Raw genomic sequence first — 14,337 nt, 5'->3', positions numbered from 1 at the left:
TTCGTAGTCTGATTCACAATCTGATTGTATGGGTGGTTACCTACCAGGTAACACTTATGGTTAGCCAGCAAGTCATCATATATATATATATTATATATTTAAGGGGTATATATATATATATATATATATATATATATATATATTCTAAATATATATATGTGTATATATATATATTATCTATAATAATAAAAGGCAAAGCCCTCACTGACTGACTGACTGACTCACTGACTCACTCATCACTAATTCTCCAACTTCCCGTGTAGGTGGAAGGCTGAAATTTGGCAGGCTCATTCCTTACAGCTTACTTACAAAAGTTAGGCAGGTTTCATTTCGAAATTCAAAGCGTAATGGTCATAACTGGAACATATTTTTTGTCCATACACTGTAATGGAGGAGGCGGAGTCACGTATCGCGTCATCACGCCTCCTACGTAATCACGTGAACTAAAAACAAGGAAGAGATTTACAGCACGAGTCACATGTGCAATTAAACGTGTGCATTTACGGGGTGATTTCTCAGGCTTAAAAGCTCGCCTTTTACTAAAAAGGTAAATGCAAAACTATTTTCAATCAGTTTATTGAAACGCTCCCGTTAAGGATTGCAATAACATATTCGCGAGATAAAAGAACGAAGTAGGGGGAAATGGAGGAAGAGCCGCGAACAGCTAAGAGCAAAAAATTAATTAAACAATTGAGAATGGAGCGAGTTAAGCATACAAGCATGTTCATAAGGGAAAGAAAGCACGGTGTAAAACGTAAGTTTAAATTAAGTTTATAGAAACGCTCCCGCTGCGGATTGCAATAACATATTCGCGAGATAAAAGTTTAATGAGAACACACGAGGTATAAACGAACCACACGCCGTGGCGCAACGTTAGGGGCAACAGTTTCAACCATTCTATGATCTGCTTCTCGCAACTGAAAGACGGCACATGGCGGATGTTAGCCGACTTGCTGACCGCAACGTTAGGGGCTTCAACTATGGCGCTGACGCCACATCTCAGTGCCAACACTTTGCAGACTGTACTTAAAAGACACGCCCTCCTCACTGGACAGTTAAAAACACCAATCAAACTAACAATGACATCAAGTATTACCCAATCAAAAGTAGGAAAGGAGGCATCTTCATAAAATGCGTGTGGGATGATTTGCATGAGACGCTGCTTTAAAAAAAAAATGATAAAAAAAATACGGGATAAATCCCGTCCAGTATTGATTCAAAACGGGACGCGCAATTTCATTCTCAAACGCGGCACGATTCCGTATTTTAAAGGACGGGTGGCAACCCTACAGTGCCAGGTAACCACCCATACAATCACATTGTGATTCAGACTAGGAATGCAATTAATGTAATTACCCCGATCTACATACAAGGCGAAAGTCTTGCAACATTCAAAGATGATGGTTTGGGATAAGTACACCATACAACATAAAAGAGCTTATAAAGCCTTGAACCGAAAAAAGCAAGATCTCAGAGATTGTAAAAAAAAAAATAGGAGGTGATGTCGTTTTACTCGCTGTAGATTTTAGTCAAACATTACTAGTTATTCCACGAGGGAGACCAGCAGATCAACTCAACGCGTGTTTAAAATCCATGCTTCTCCCACGCTCGGTTATATGTCGCGTGTTCTCGGGTAGGTGCACCAAAAAATGTATACATTTAAGCATGTAATGGGCAAACAAAAAATGAGGTATACCCGAAGGCACTGCAGTAGTACTTAATGTAACTTTACTTCTTAAATGTTAATGTTTTACTGTTTAATAATTTATACGCTTCTTATATGTTGTTCAAATTCTTTTATCAAAATACCACTGACAGCGCAATGCACGATAACATGGAGTGAATACACCATACGCATCCGCCCACGGCTGCCCTGCTGTGCGCAGATAGGAGTTGATTCTACAATAAAATAAAATAAAGATAAAAAGAGTAAAACAATCATCACCCATAAAGCGGATAGTAGACGTGACGTACTATATGTGTACCACATTTCAAGTGTATATGTAGATATGTATGTATATGTATATAAATGTTTATGTGTGTGTGTATATTATATATATATATATATATATATATATATATATATATATATATATATATATATATATATAATATATATAAAAGACAGCAACAGTTATAACAATGACAACACAATTACATTGACAATCATGTTACGTTATTTTTAAAATGTTTCCTTTTTTTTTCATAACCTCTTTAACACACTACTTCTCCGCTGCGAAGCGCGGGTATTTTGCTAGTATATATATATGTGTATATATGTGTGTGTATGTGTATATATATATATATATATATATGTATATATATATATATGTATATATATGTATATGTATATGTATATAAATATATGTATATGTATATGTATATAAATATATGTATATGTATATGTATATAAATATATGTATATGTATATGTATATAAATATATGTATATGTATATGTATATAAATATATGTATATGTATATATGTATATGTATATATGTATATGTGTATATGTATATGTATATATGTATATATATATATATATATATATATATGTGTATATATATATATATGTGTGTATATATATGTATATATATATATATATATATATATATATATGTATTTTTTTTTTGTTTGTTCTTCATTTCGCCTTATACAATTTCTTGTATTAGGAATTTGGTAGTTTTCGCATACCCCTTGGGGTCAGAGCGCAGGGTCAGCCATTGTACAGCGCCCCCTGGAGCAATTACAGGTTAAGGGCCTTGCTCAAGGGCCCAGCAGAGCAGGATCTCTTTTGGCAGTGATGGGGATTCGAACCGGCAACCTTCGGGATACCAGCGCAGATCCTTAGCCTCAGAGCCACCACACCGTATATGTATGAATATGTATATGTGTGTATATGTATGTATGTATGTATGTACAGTAATCCCTCACTTATCGCGGGAGATAGGTTCCAAGGCCGACCGCGATAACTGAATTTCCGCGAAGTAGGGACATCATATTTATTTAATTATTGAACGTGTATTTGGACGTTTTTAAACCCTCCCTGTATTGTTTACAACCCACCCTTTACTCTGTTAATAACAGGGACAACTGCTAAGCAATATGAAATTGGTAGATAAGTTTACACTTACTGTATAGTGAAGTAAACGTAGCTATATACAGTATGACGTGAAAATGGTGATGAATATGCTGCGCAGTAAAAACATTGTGATTGGCAGTTGCTGCCGCTGCTTCTTTTTCACACATGGCACAGTGTAAAGTAAACCGCTTTTATTAAAAGAATCAAAACAGTTGTCCAAAGTGCAGTAGAGCATTCAATAAATCTTTAAATAAATAATCCTTAAAACAGTTGTGAAGTGGAGGTTTAAAATACACAAGAATAACAATCCTTTAACACGAGGTTAAAACGTCAACAGAAAGCAGTCTTTAAAAACAGCATCAGCGTCTGACCTGCTTCTCCCATGCGGGCTCTGCAACAGGCGAGACGCTCTTAATGCAGCTGACCTTTTCTACACTGTCCTGCTACAGCTGTTTGGGTCGCCTCACCGGTCATCCACCTTCCGGTCACTCTTTCCCTTCAGAATATTCTGCGAGAGCGACCGCTGCTGCTACTCCTCGGGTGTTGGCCATACACCCAAGCTACCTGTACAGCTGCACACGAGCCTGCACTCGCTCGCTCGCTCGCACCGACTCTCTCTCTCTCTCTCTCTCTCTCTCTCTCTCTCTCCACTGCTTCCTGCCTCCTCCGTTTCATGTTTCATCTTTCCTTTTCCTCTTTTACTTCTCCTCTCCCCTTAACCGGCTCGCGCTTCTCTATATATGCGGGGAGAACGTGGCAGCTGCAGCCCATTGGCCACAGGAACAATCATGGATGTGGGCAGTTTCCCACCTGTGCACTTAGGTGAGAAACACCCACACTGCAGATTGCCCTGCGGCTCGCTACAGCTACCACGCCCCCTCGCTAAGCCGCGAGCGCGGCGATTATTTATTTAAAACAAAACGGCCTTTGCTGGAAGAGCTGTGGACCCATAACACCACAGAGATACTGTGGGATCTAGGCATCAGTCAAATCACCAATCACAGGCCCGATTAGAAAGCGGGAAGCTGTGATTTGTCGTCTCCCTCCCATGTAACAATCACAGCCCGTGTTACAACGCACTTAGTCACCGAACTTGTTTTGTTGTTCTTAGACTAGGAAATACTACTACACGTACTATGTTTAAAAAACCGCGAAGTCGTGAATCCGCGAAAAGTGAACCGCGAAGTAGCGAGGGATTACTGTATATATATGTTTACATAACCTCTTTAACACACTACTTCTCCGCTGCGAAGCGCGGGTATTTTGCTAGTTTCTTATAAAATTCTATAGGGTAGCCATCAGGGCCTGCTGATTTCCCACCTTGAAGTGACTTTATAGCATCTAGTAATTCTGATAGGGTCAGAGGTTTATCCAGTTCCTCAGCATTAAAAGTATCTATTTGTGGTATCTGTAATGTACAGTAATCCCTCGCTATATTGCGCTTCGACTTTCGTGGCTTCACTCTATCACGGATTTTATATGTAAGCATATTTAAATATATATCGCAGATTTTTTGCTGGTTCGCGGATTTCTGCGGACAATGGGTCTTTTAATTTCTGGTACATGCTTTCTCAGTTGGTTTGCCCAGTTGATTTCATACAAGGGACGCTATTGGCAGATGGCTGAGAAGCTACCCAACCAGAGCGCGTATTACGTATTAAATAAAACTCCTCAAAGCGTTCAGGTAAAGAAAAGGATGTATGATTATCCATCCATCCATTTTTTAACCCGCTGAATCCGAACACAGGGTCACGGGGGTCTGCTGGAGTCAATCCCAGCCAACACAGGGCACAAGGCAGGAACCAGTCCCGAGCAGGGCTGCCACACACACACCCACACACCAAGCACACACTAGGGCCAATTTAGAATCTCCTAGAAGAGGTCCTAGGAAGTCTGCGTATTTATCTGCCAGTTCCAGGTCAGTCTCCGAGAGGCCGTACCTCGCACTTGGGCTTGATGTCTGTCTAGAATTTGATGTAGTTTTAAGTTTCTTTTCCGGTTCTTCCTGACCTCCTCTTGTTACTCATGTTTATATACTGTAGTGGAATCTCCTCGGGTCGGGTAAATACAGGATATCTCTAAATAATAAGAAATATGTGAGAAAATAAAGCCGCTGCTAACAGAGCTCCGCTTCAGACGTCCAACTCCTGTAACGGACGAGACCTAAATATTTCTTCTTTTATGGTGTGCATCCATCAACAATCTGCTGCAAACACAGAAAAAAATCCAATGGCGTGGAAATGAACTTTTACAAACCCTCAATCTTACCTCACTATGCTTGTCAACACCACGAACGTATCACATATTGAAGACAAGTTTTATTTTGTATTGTCAGTAATGTACAGTATTTGCATCTTTTGAAAATCAGTCCATAAATTTTCTTACTCGCATCCAGCCAGAGCTTTTCCAAGAAGTATTAGGGTGAGATGAATAACTGTCCTTAATGTCAGTCCTTCACAGAGTTCAGTCAAGCCATATTCTTCATTTTGGGCCAATTTATGCATGCTTTCATTTGTTGTAGGGAACAACAGGGAGAACCAAGAGGGAAAAAAACAGTGTACATTTAGAGAAAATATGCCTACTCTGCCTGTGCACAGTCTAGGTTTGAACACATACTTTTTAGAGGCAGTGGTGCTAATCACTGCACTTTTGTCCCTAAAATAACGTCTTTCAGAATGTTTTCTTACTTATCACTCAAGTTGGAAAAGGCAGCATAGCTCAGATTTTAAGCACATGAAGAGGAATCAGAAGTGTTGTGTAATAGTTTCCTTTACAGGATGAAGAGATAATTAACTTTAGAATGTTTATACCATACATGCAAATTGACTTTGGCCAGTCAGGGTGCTGTGTGTGCGTTTGTGTGTGTGTGTGTGTGTTTTAACACTTGCGCTGAAAGCAATAGGATTTAAGAAGGTGGTTTCTTCTTTGCAAATTTCACATAATCCTTTCTTTGCAGCATTTCCGGTTATTCCCCTTCTTTTTTTAATTGTCTGAATCTCTGTCACTGTGGTGACATTAGTTTTGGTAATGTAGGTTTATTTATTAAGATTCATTACTTCTGTGTTCCCATAGATGGCGCCAAATTACATAAAGTAATTCCCCATTCTAGTCCCGTGTTTCAGTTATTCCAGTGTTTTTATATTAATCATGAGGAAAAATCTTGACATGTTCTATGTGTTTATTTTTATCCCGCTCCATAAGAAAGTACCTAGAAAGAGATTCTTTCAGTGTGTCAACCTTGCTAAATATTTATGGTGTATAAAAGGAAAGTAGAGAACAAAACCACTGTTACAGTGAGAAAAGGTAGAGACAGGTGCTAACCAGTGGTGGTAGTAAATGTTTTGAGTAAAGTTAAATGAAAAATTCAGTGGTAGTAGTAATTGGTTTGATTAGACTTGAGTAGAAAAACATGTCAACCACCTCCTCCATCATTGTCTTGTGTATTGTTTGCATTAGTATATGGTTTATCTTAGTTATATACAATCCACCTTGTAATCTTCATGTGGTTGGATAGCAATAAAACAGCAGTGGAGTTCTTATTGATTCTATGATTGTTGTTTTTTATTTGTACTTGAGGGTAAGACTCTGAGCTGTGTTGTTGACTTCGTCAGTCATCTAGTATATTATTAATTACATAATTGTTTTTTTGAAGTGATGTTAATGGTTGTGTATCGAATAGGAGGAGTATGCCTTGCTATAGACCAAAGGTACTTAATAGACCTGGAGCAACTTATACCTGCTACTACACAGATGAAACTTCTCTCTCCGTTACCAAGATCAATGCAGATATGTGCATTTTGATGTATGGTATATATTTTGACTTTTTATCATAGGTTTTATTTTCTAACTTACTCAATCTTCTCACTCTACAGGTGGCGACAGAAAAGGTTGCTGGTAAGTTCAGTTCTACTCTCTCATGGGTGAAGAACACAGTGTCGCATACTGTCAGTCAAATGGCTAGTCAGGTGGCAAGTCCATCTGCTTCATCCTTAAACACTACTTCATCTTCAACAACTCTATCTACACCTGTATTGTCCCCTTCCTCTCCAACTCAGCTTAGTCCAGATGAAATTGAATTGCTTGCAAAGCTGGAAGAACAGAACAGGTAAGGAACTGCAAATTCAGATAGTCTATAAAGCAGTAATTAAAGGAACATGAGCATTTATGAAGCATTTATAATTTATATTTTGTAACATTGTGTTGTGCCATCATTTTTTTTCCACACACTTATTTTAAGTGAAGATATACAAACAAAAAAATACCGTGTTTCCCCGAAAATAAGACAGGGTCTTACATTAATTTTTGCTCCAAAAGATGCACTAGTGCTTATTTTCAGGGGATATCTTATATTTATTCATGTACAACAATATACAATTATCCAAATACAGTCATGTCATCTTATTCTGGAATATCATCATAACTCTCCGCATTCAAACCCTGAATTTCTTGCTACTCCAGCTGCTTTTAGGATCCTCCGGGATCGATGTACGTGCTTTGATGTTTGATGAATGGTTCAATGTGGTGAAGCAAAATGCCGACATACAAATGCATTCGTGGTGCTTTGATATTCAGGCAAAGTAATAACACGAAATATTTTAAAAGTCTCACATACCATCTTCTTGCACCTTTACAATACCATCAGAATGTATGGCAGCGTATTTGAGCCACAGAGAAAAAAATAAGGACATAATGAAAATGCCTATTTTGTCATTACAGTGTAAATTTCAGCTTTAAACTCAATGTCCTCTTTGATCCCATAGTTTACTTTGTTATTAAAGTAGACTGTTGTAAATGTCATCTTAAAACAGACGCAGTTATTAAATCGCTACGCGCTTCTGGGGCTGCCTCCTGACCTGACAGCAGCGGCAAGCAGCATCGCCACACAGAACCCATTAAATTTATAATATTCCAGCTCTCTGCACATTTAGAATTCTTAGATTTATACTTGATATCACTTTCATGATGTAATGTATTAAAAATATGTATGTTACATTTTACAGATAAATCGTTAAGTTTGTTTAAATAATGAATACTACTAATAGTTACCCATATGGGGTGGCACGGTGGCAGAGTGGTAGCGCTGCTGTCTCGCAGGGAGTCACGTCCCTTGTGATCCCTGCCTGGAGTTTGCATGTTTTCCTGGTGGGTTTCCACAGTGTGCTCAGTTTTCCATCCAAAGACATGAAGGTTTGAAGATTTGGTGAAGCTCCAATGACACCAGTGTATGTGTGTGCTTGTGTTCACCTTGCGATGAGCTGATGCCCCATCTAGAGATTTTGTTTCTGTCTTGTGCTGATGGTGCTGGAATGGGTGCATCCCTGAATTGATGGATGTAATTATTAATGAAATATTTTCCAAAGATATTGTGGTAAGGAGCTCGGAATTTAATGGATGTTTCGGGCACACTGGTCGCATTGCGTGAAATATAAACCTGGCCTTAGGTGCCTTACTTCTCAGCTGATCTTGACTAGGGCTTACTTTTGGGGTAGGACTTCTATTACAGAGCAGCCTTAAAATCATGCTAGGGCTTGTTTTCAGAGTAGGTCTTATTTTCGGGGAAACACGGTAACTGTGTCCAAAAGTGGCTTGCAATTATAGCCGATAGGGTACTACTTCAAATTCAATAAAATATGTGTATGAAATTTAAGGTTTAAAGCTCATCAAACACTTAGAAATTAAGAATTGTCTTGCCTGTTTGATCCACATCTTGCGATTTCCCATGTTACATAAGTGCTTATGCCAAATATTTCACCAGAATACTGTATGTTCCACTTTTTTTTGAGATTCTGCTACTATTAAAAATGTCCATGTACACCAATCTCTATATTGAACAACTTCTATGAACCCCAGTTATGCGATTTACAGCTAGCTTCTGATTTTCTAACTTCCTGATCACAGGAATTACAGAATTTTTTTTGTTAGGATTGTTTTCTTAGCATTTAGATGTCACAAAATGTGAATGTGATGGTGAGCCTTACATGACCCAAAATGCCTTTTGTGAGGACACAATGCAAAATAGATGATGATAGAACAGCATGGAATTTGTGATTGAAACAGAAGAAGTTGTTCAGCTTTTAGCTGCCAAGATGTGCTTTTGAATACTGAATTTCTGAAGTAATACTCCATGCAGAAATCATTTTTATATGCTTGTTGCCCCATATAAAAAGAAAAAAGTTGTAATGTATTCTTATGAAGAACAAAAAGAGTTTTATATTATACAAGCCATTGATGGAAGTGCTGTACAGTGGCAAACAGCATCAAAAATGTTGTTTTTTGCACTGAATATGCTGTGCTGTCTGGTGACCTTATTTGCTAGTTATTTTCCTGAAAATATCCTGTGTGACCATCTTGTGCCTTGTGTTCGTGTAATCTTGGAATATTCAAAACTCCCAGTTATGTTTCACCTTCTCACTTCAGTGCATTCACATTGGTTTCTGGTCAAACTGTTCGGAGAAACTTGAGGTCACTGCTGATTTGTTACTTGGTCAAGAACAAAATAAACATAATTCAATTTGTATCACTGTACTCCAATGACATTTCAAGCGGACCAGGTTACAGTATATGTTTTATTGTGCATAGGGGACATGTCAGCATTACATCATAACTCGGACAAATCAAGTAAGTTTGTTTTGTTGAAATTGTGTGATTTGTATTTCTTAGTTAGTTGGGCGTTCACATGGAAACTCAGACTTGCTGTCTGTCCAAGAGCACATTAACTTTTTTTTCCAGCACCCCATCACTCTTGGCAGGGCCAGCTTGACATTTTACAGTTATAGCAGCTAATTTTCGAGGGGACAAAACCCCACCACAAGTATATAACACCTGGTAGTGAGTTAACAATTACTACTTGCAAATACTTTTAAAAACAAAATGTACATACGGAAGGAAACAACATGTGGTAATGTGCTCGCATCTTAATTAAAGGTAGTGTCTTTTTTGTATGCATATGTAAGCCTACCCCTTTAATAATAGGGGACAAAGACAGATTTTCCTTGATTTACCAATCTGCTCCACAGCTTAAAATAAGAAATCATACAAGTCAGACAGGATTAAAGTGCACATTGCAGACTTAAAATGAAATGACAGCACTTTTTATACGTGGTTGCCCCATTTTAGGGCACCATAGTGTTTGGGACAATTGGTGTCACAGGTGTTTGTGATCACTGAGATGTGTTTCATTGCTTCTTTAGTGCAGGTGTACAGTGGCATACAAATGTTTGGGCACCCTTCCTTAAAATGCCTGTTACTGTGAATAGTTAAGTGAGCAGAAGATGAACTGATTACCAAAAGGCATAAAGTTAAAGATGACATATTTCTTGAATATTTTAAAGCAAGATTACATTTTTATTTCCATCCTTCACTGGTACAAAATACCAAACAAAATTTTAAATGGCCTTTAGGCTTGTTACTTAATTGTAGCCAGCTAAGAGTCTTATTTTTTACTTGGGGTATTTTTGCCCCATCATCCTTGCAAAAGGCTTCTAAATCTGCAATATTCTTGGGCTGTCTTACATGTGCTGTTCTTTTGAGATCTATCCCCAGATTTTCAAAGGTGTTTAGGTTGGGGGACTGCAGTCAGCTTGCACCTCTTGAGATAATCATTGTAGATTTTGATGTGTTTTGGATCATTATCTTGTTGTAGGACCAAAGCACTTTTTAACTTCAACTTCTTTTTTACAGATGGTGTGATGTTCGCTTCCAAAATTTCTTTGCATGTCTTTGACTCCATTCTTCCCTCTACCAATGACATGTTCCGTATTTATTTGACTCCATTCTTCCCTCTACCAATGACATGTTCCATGTGCCACTGGCTGCAACACAAGCCCACAGCATTATCAGTCCACACCACTGCTTAATACAACAACATTTATTTATATAGCACATTTTCATACAAAAAAATGTAGCTCAAAGTGCTTTATATAATTAAGAAAAGAAAAATAAAAGACAAAGTAAGAATTAAAATAAGACAACATTAATTAACATAGAATAAGAGTAAGGTCCGATGGCCAGGGAGGACAGAAAAAACAAAAAAAAAAACTCCAGACAGCTGGAGAAAAAAATAATCTGCAGGGGTTCCAGACCATGAGACCACCCAGTCCCCTCTGGGCATTCTACCTCACATAAATGAAACAGTCCTCTTTGTATTTAGGGTTCTCATGGAAGGACTTGATGATGATGGTCATGCAGACTTCTGGCTTTTAATCCATCAATGTTGGAACATGATGCTTTGAGTAGATGGTGGTGGCGCAGGCCGCCACCACAAAGAAACCGGAAAAAGAAACAGGAGAGAGAGTAGGGATTAGTATGGATTTCAGAGCCACCATGAGTAGTTATTATAATGAAAGAGTATCAGGATTAAATTAAAGTGAAATTATGAGAAGGCCATGTTAAAATAATGTGTTTTCAGCAGTTTTTTTAAAGTGCTCCTCTGTATTAGCCTGGCGAATTCGTATTGGCAGGCTATTCCAGATTTTAGGTGCATAACAGCAGAAGGCTGCCTTACCACTTCTTTTAAGTTTTGCTCTTGGAATTCTAAGGAGACACTCATTTGAGGATCTAAGGTTACGATTTGGAATATAGGGTGTCAGATATTCCAATATATAAGATGGAGCGAGATTATTTAAGGCTTTATAAACCATAAGCAGAATTCAATTCTGAATGACACAGGTAACCAGTGTAGTGACATCAAAACTGGAGAAATGTGCTTGGATTTTCTTTTCCTAGTTAGGATTCTAGCAGCTGCATTCTGCACTAGTTGCAAACGATTTATGTCTTTTTTTTGGGTAGTCCTGAGAGGAGTGCGTTACAGTAATCTAGTCAACTGAAAACAAAAGCGTGAACTAATTTCTCAGCATCTTTCAATTTAGATTACAGTCAACAGTTACCCCTAAGCTTTTTACCTCCATCTTGACTTTTAATCCTAATGCATCTAGTTTATTTCTGATAACCTCATTGTATCCATTATTGCCAGTCACTAAAATTTCAGTTTTCTCTTTATTTAGCTTGAGAAAATTACTATTCATCCATTCAGAAATACAAGTAAGACATTGTGTTAGTGAATTGAGAGAATCGGGGTCATCAGGTGCTATTGATAAATACAGCTGTGTGTCATCAGCATAGCTGTAGTAGCTCATGTTGTGCCCTGAGATAATCTGACCTAACGGAAGCATGTAGATTGAGAAGAGCAGCGGACCCAGGATAGAGCCTTGTGGAACACCATATAGGATATCATGTGTCTTTGAGTTGTAATTACCACAACTAACAAAGAATTTTCTCCCTGCCGGGTAGGATTCAAACCAATTTAAGACATTGCCAGAGAGGCCTACCCATTGACTAAGGCGATTTCTAAGAATATTGTGATCAATGGTGTCAAATGCGGCACTCAGATCTAGTTGAAGTGTCCTTTTCTTGCAATTCTGTACTTTTTTTTTTTTTTTTCCCCCTTCAAATATACCTTTGGACATTGTGGCTAAAATGTTCTGTTTGACTTTATCAGTCCACAGGACTTGTTCCCAAAATGCATAAGGCTTGTTTATACAGTTAGGTCCATAAATATTTGGACAGAGACATCTTTTTTCTAATTTTGGTTCTGTACATTACCATAATGAATTTTAAATGAAACAACTCCGATGCAGTTGAAGTGCAGAATTTCAGCTTTAATTCAGCGGAGTGAACAAAACGATTGCATAAAAATGTGAGGCAACTAAAGCATTTTTTGAACACAATCTCTTCATTTCAGGGGCTCAAAAGTAATTGGACAATTGACTCAAAGGCTATTTCATGGGCAGGTGTGGGCAAGTCCGTCGTTATGTCATTATCAATTAAGCAGATAAAAGGCCTGGAGTTGATTTGATGTGTGGTGCTTGCATGTGGAAGATTTTGCTGTGAACAGACAACATGCGGTCAAAGGAGCTCTCCATGCAGGTGAAAGAAGCCATCCTTAAGCTGACAAAACAGAAAAAACCCATCCGAGAAATTGTTTCAGTGTTACAAGTGGCAAAATCTACAGTTTGGTACATCCTGAGAAAGAAAGCAAGCACTGGTGAACTCAGCAACGCAAAAAGACCTGGACGTCCACGGAAGACAACAGTGGTGGATGATCACAGAATCATTTCCATGGTGAAGAGAAACCTCTTCACAACAGCCAACCAAGTGAACAGCACTCTCACTTTTCTAATAATCCAATGAGCAATTCTTTCAGAAAGTTTTCTTGGTCTTCCAGACCTCAACTTGACCTCCACCATTCCTGTTAACTGCCATTTCTTAACAACATTACGAAATGAGGAAAGCAGCTGCCTGACAACACTTTTGCTATCTTTTTTTTTTTAGCTTTCTCGTGCTTTGTTAGCATCAATTATTTTATTTTTCAGAGTGCTAGGCGGCTGCTGATTGTTGGGACAAGGTTGGAGGAGTCAGAGAATTTATACAGCTTTGCAATTTGCATTACAGTGTACCTGTGGTTTCCAAATGATGACTGTGAACAAGCCATAGCACTAACAAGCTAATTAAGGTCTGCGACTTTGGTAAACGTTATCTGAGAGTTGAGATATCTTGGGGTACCCGAACTTTTTAGTGGTGCTCCTTTCTTTTTTTCACTGTACAGCTATACAATACAAAAACAGTACACTAATCTTGCATAACATGCTGAAAAGAAATGTCATCTTTAACTTTATGCCTTTCAAATATTGAATTCATCTTCTGCTCATTTAACTATTCACAGTAACGACATTTTAAGCAAGGTTATCCAAACTTTTGCATGCCACCAAGATACCTAGGTTTGCTTCTACCTACAGACTAAGTTTTCAGTCTGTAGTTGTCATTCTTCAATACGAGGACAAGAGATGAGAGGAAAAAGCCATTATGAGGCTGAAAACCAAGAATAAAAACATTAAAGACATCAGTAAAACAATAGGATTACCTCAATCTTCTGTCTGGAATATCTTTAAGAAGAAAGAATGCACAGGTGAGCTCAGTAATCACATGCCTTGGTAAGTTTAAATGGTTGCGCAGCTCAGTAAGGGGGTCCCACAGGCTGAACATATAGGGGGTGGACATTGTACATAGTTCATCATATATTTAGTTTTTTTTTTTTATTATTTTTAATAATCTTTTCATCCCTGTACAGTGCTTAAAATGTTCAGTTTATTCTATGTGCCATATAAATGTGTAGCCTGTAAATGTCAATGCTGTATGTAATAAGCTATAAAATAAACCACGATTTAGTGTTACAATGTTTTTTTCTAAACCCCCCCCCC

At 38.0% G+C, this 14,337-nt stretch overlaps 1 protein-coding gene across 5 annotated transcripts in view; it reads left to right on the top strand.

Annotated features, from left to right (window-relative positions):
* evi5a (ecotropic viral integration site 5a) overlaps positions 1–14,337 on the top strand; it is a 251,136-nt gene that overhangs the window by 49,587 nt on the left and 187,212 nt on the right. For all 5 annotated transcript variants that reach the window (XM_051932791.1, XM_051932794.1, XM_051932792.1 and 2 more), the window contains exon 2: positions 6,955–7,187. In XM_051932791.1, coding sequence (XP_051788751.1) covers positions 7,036–7,187 — 152 coding nt within the window. In that variant the 5' untranslated portion in view covers positions 6,955–7,035. The remainder of the gene's footprint in view (positions 1–6,954; positions 7,188–14,337) is intronic.

Source organism: Erpetoichthys calabaricus, chromosome 10 (genome assembly GCF_900747795.2).
Source record: "Erpetoichthys calabaricus chromosome 10, fErpCal1.3, whole genome shotgun sequence".
In the NCBI taxonomy this organism is placed as follows: domain Eukaryota; kingdom Metazoa; phylum Chordata; class Cladistia; order Polypteriformes; family Polypteridae; genus Erpetoichthys; species Erpetoichthys calabaricus.
This window is presented reverse-complemented; position numbering and strand designations above follow the sequence as displayed.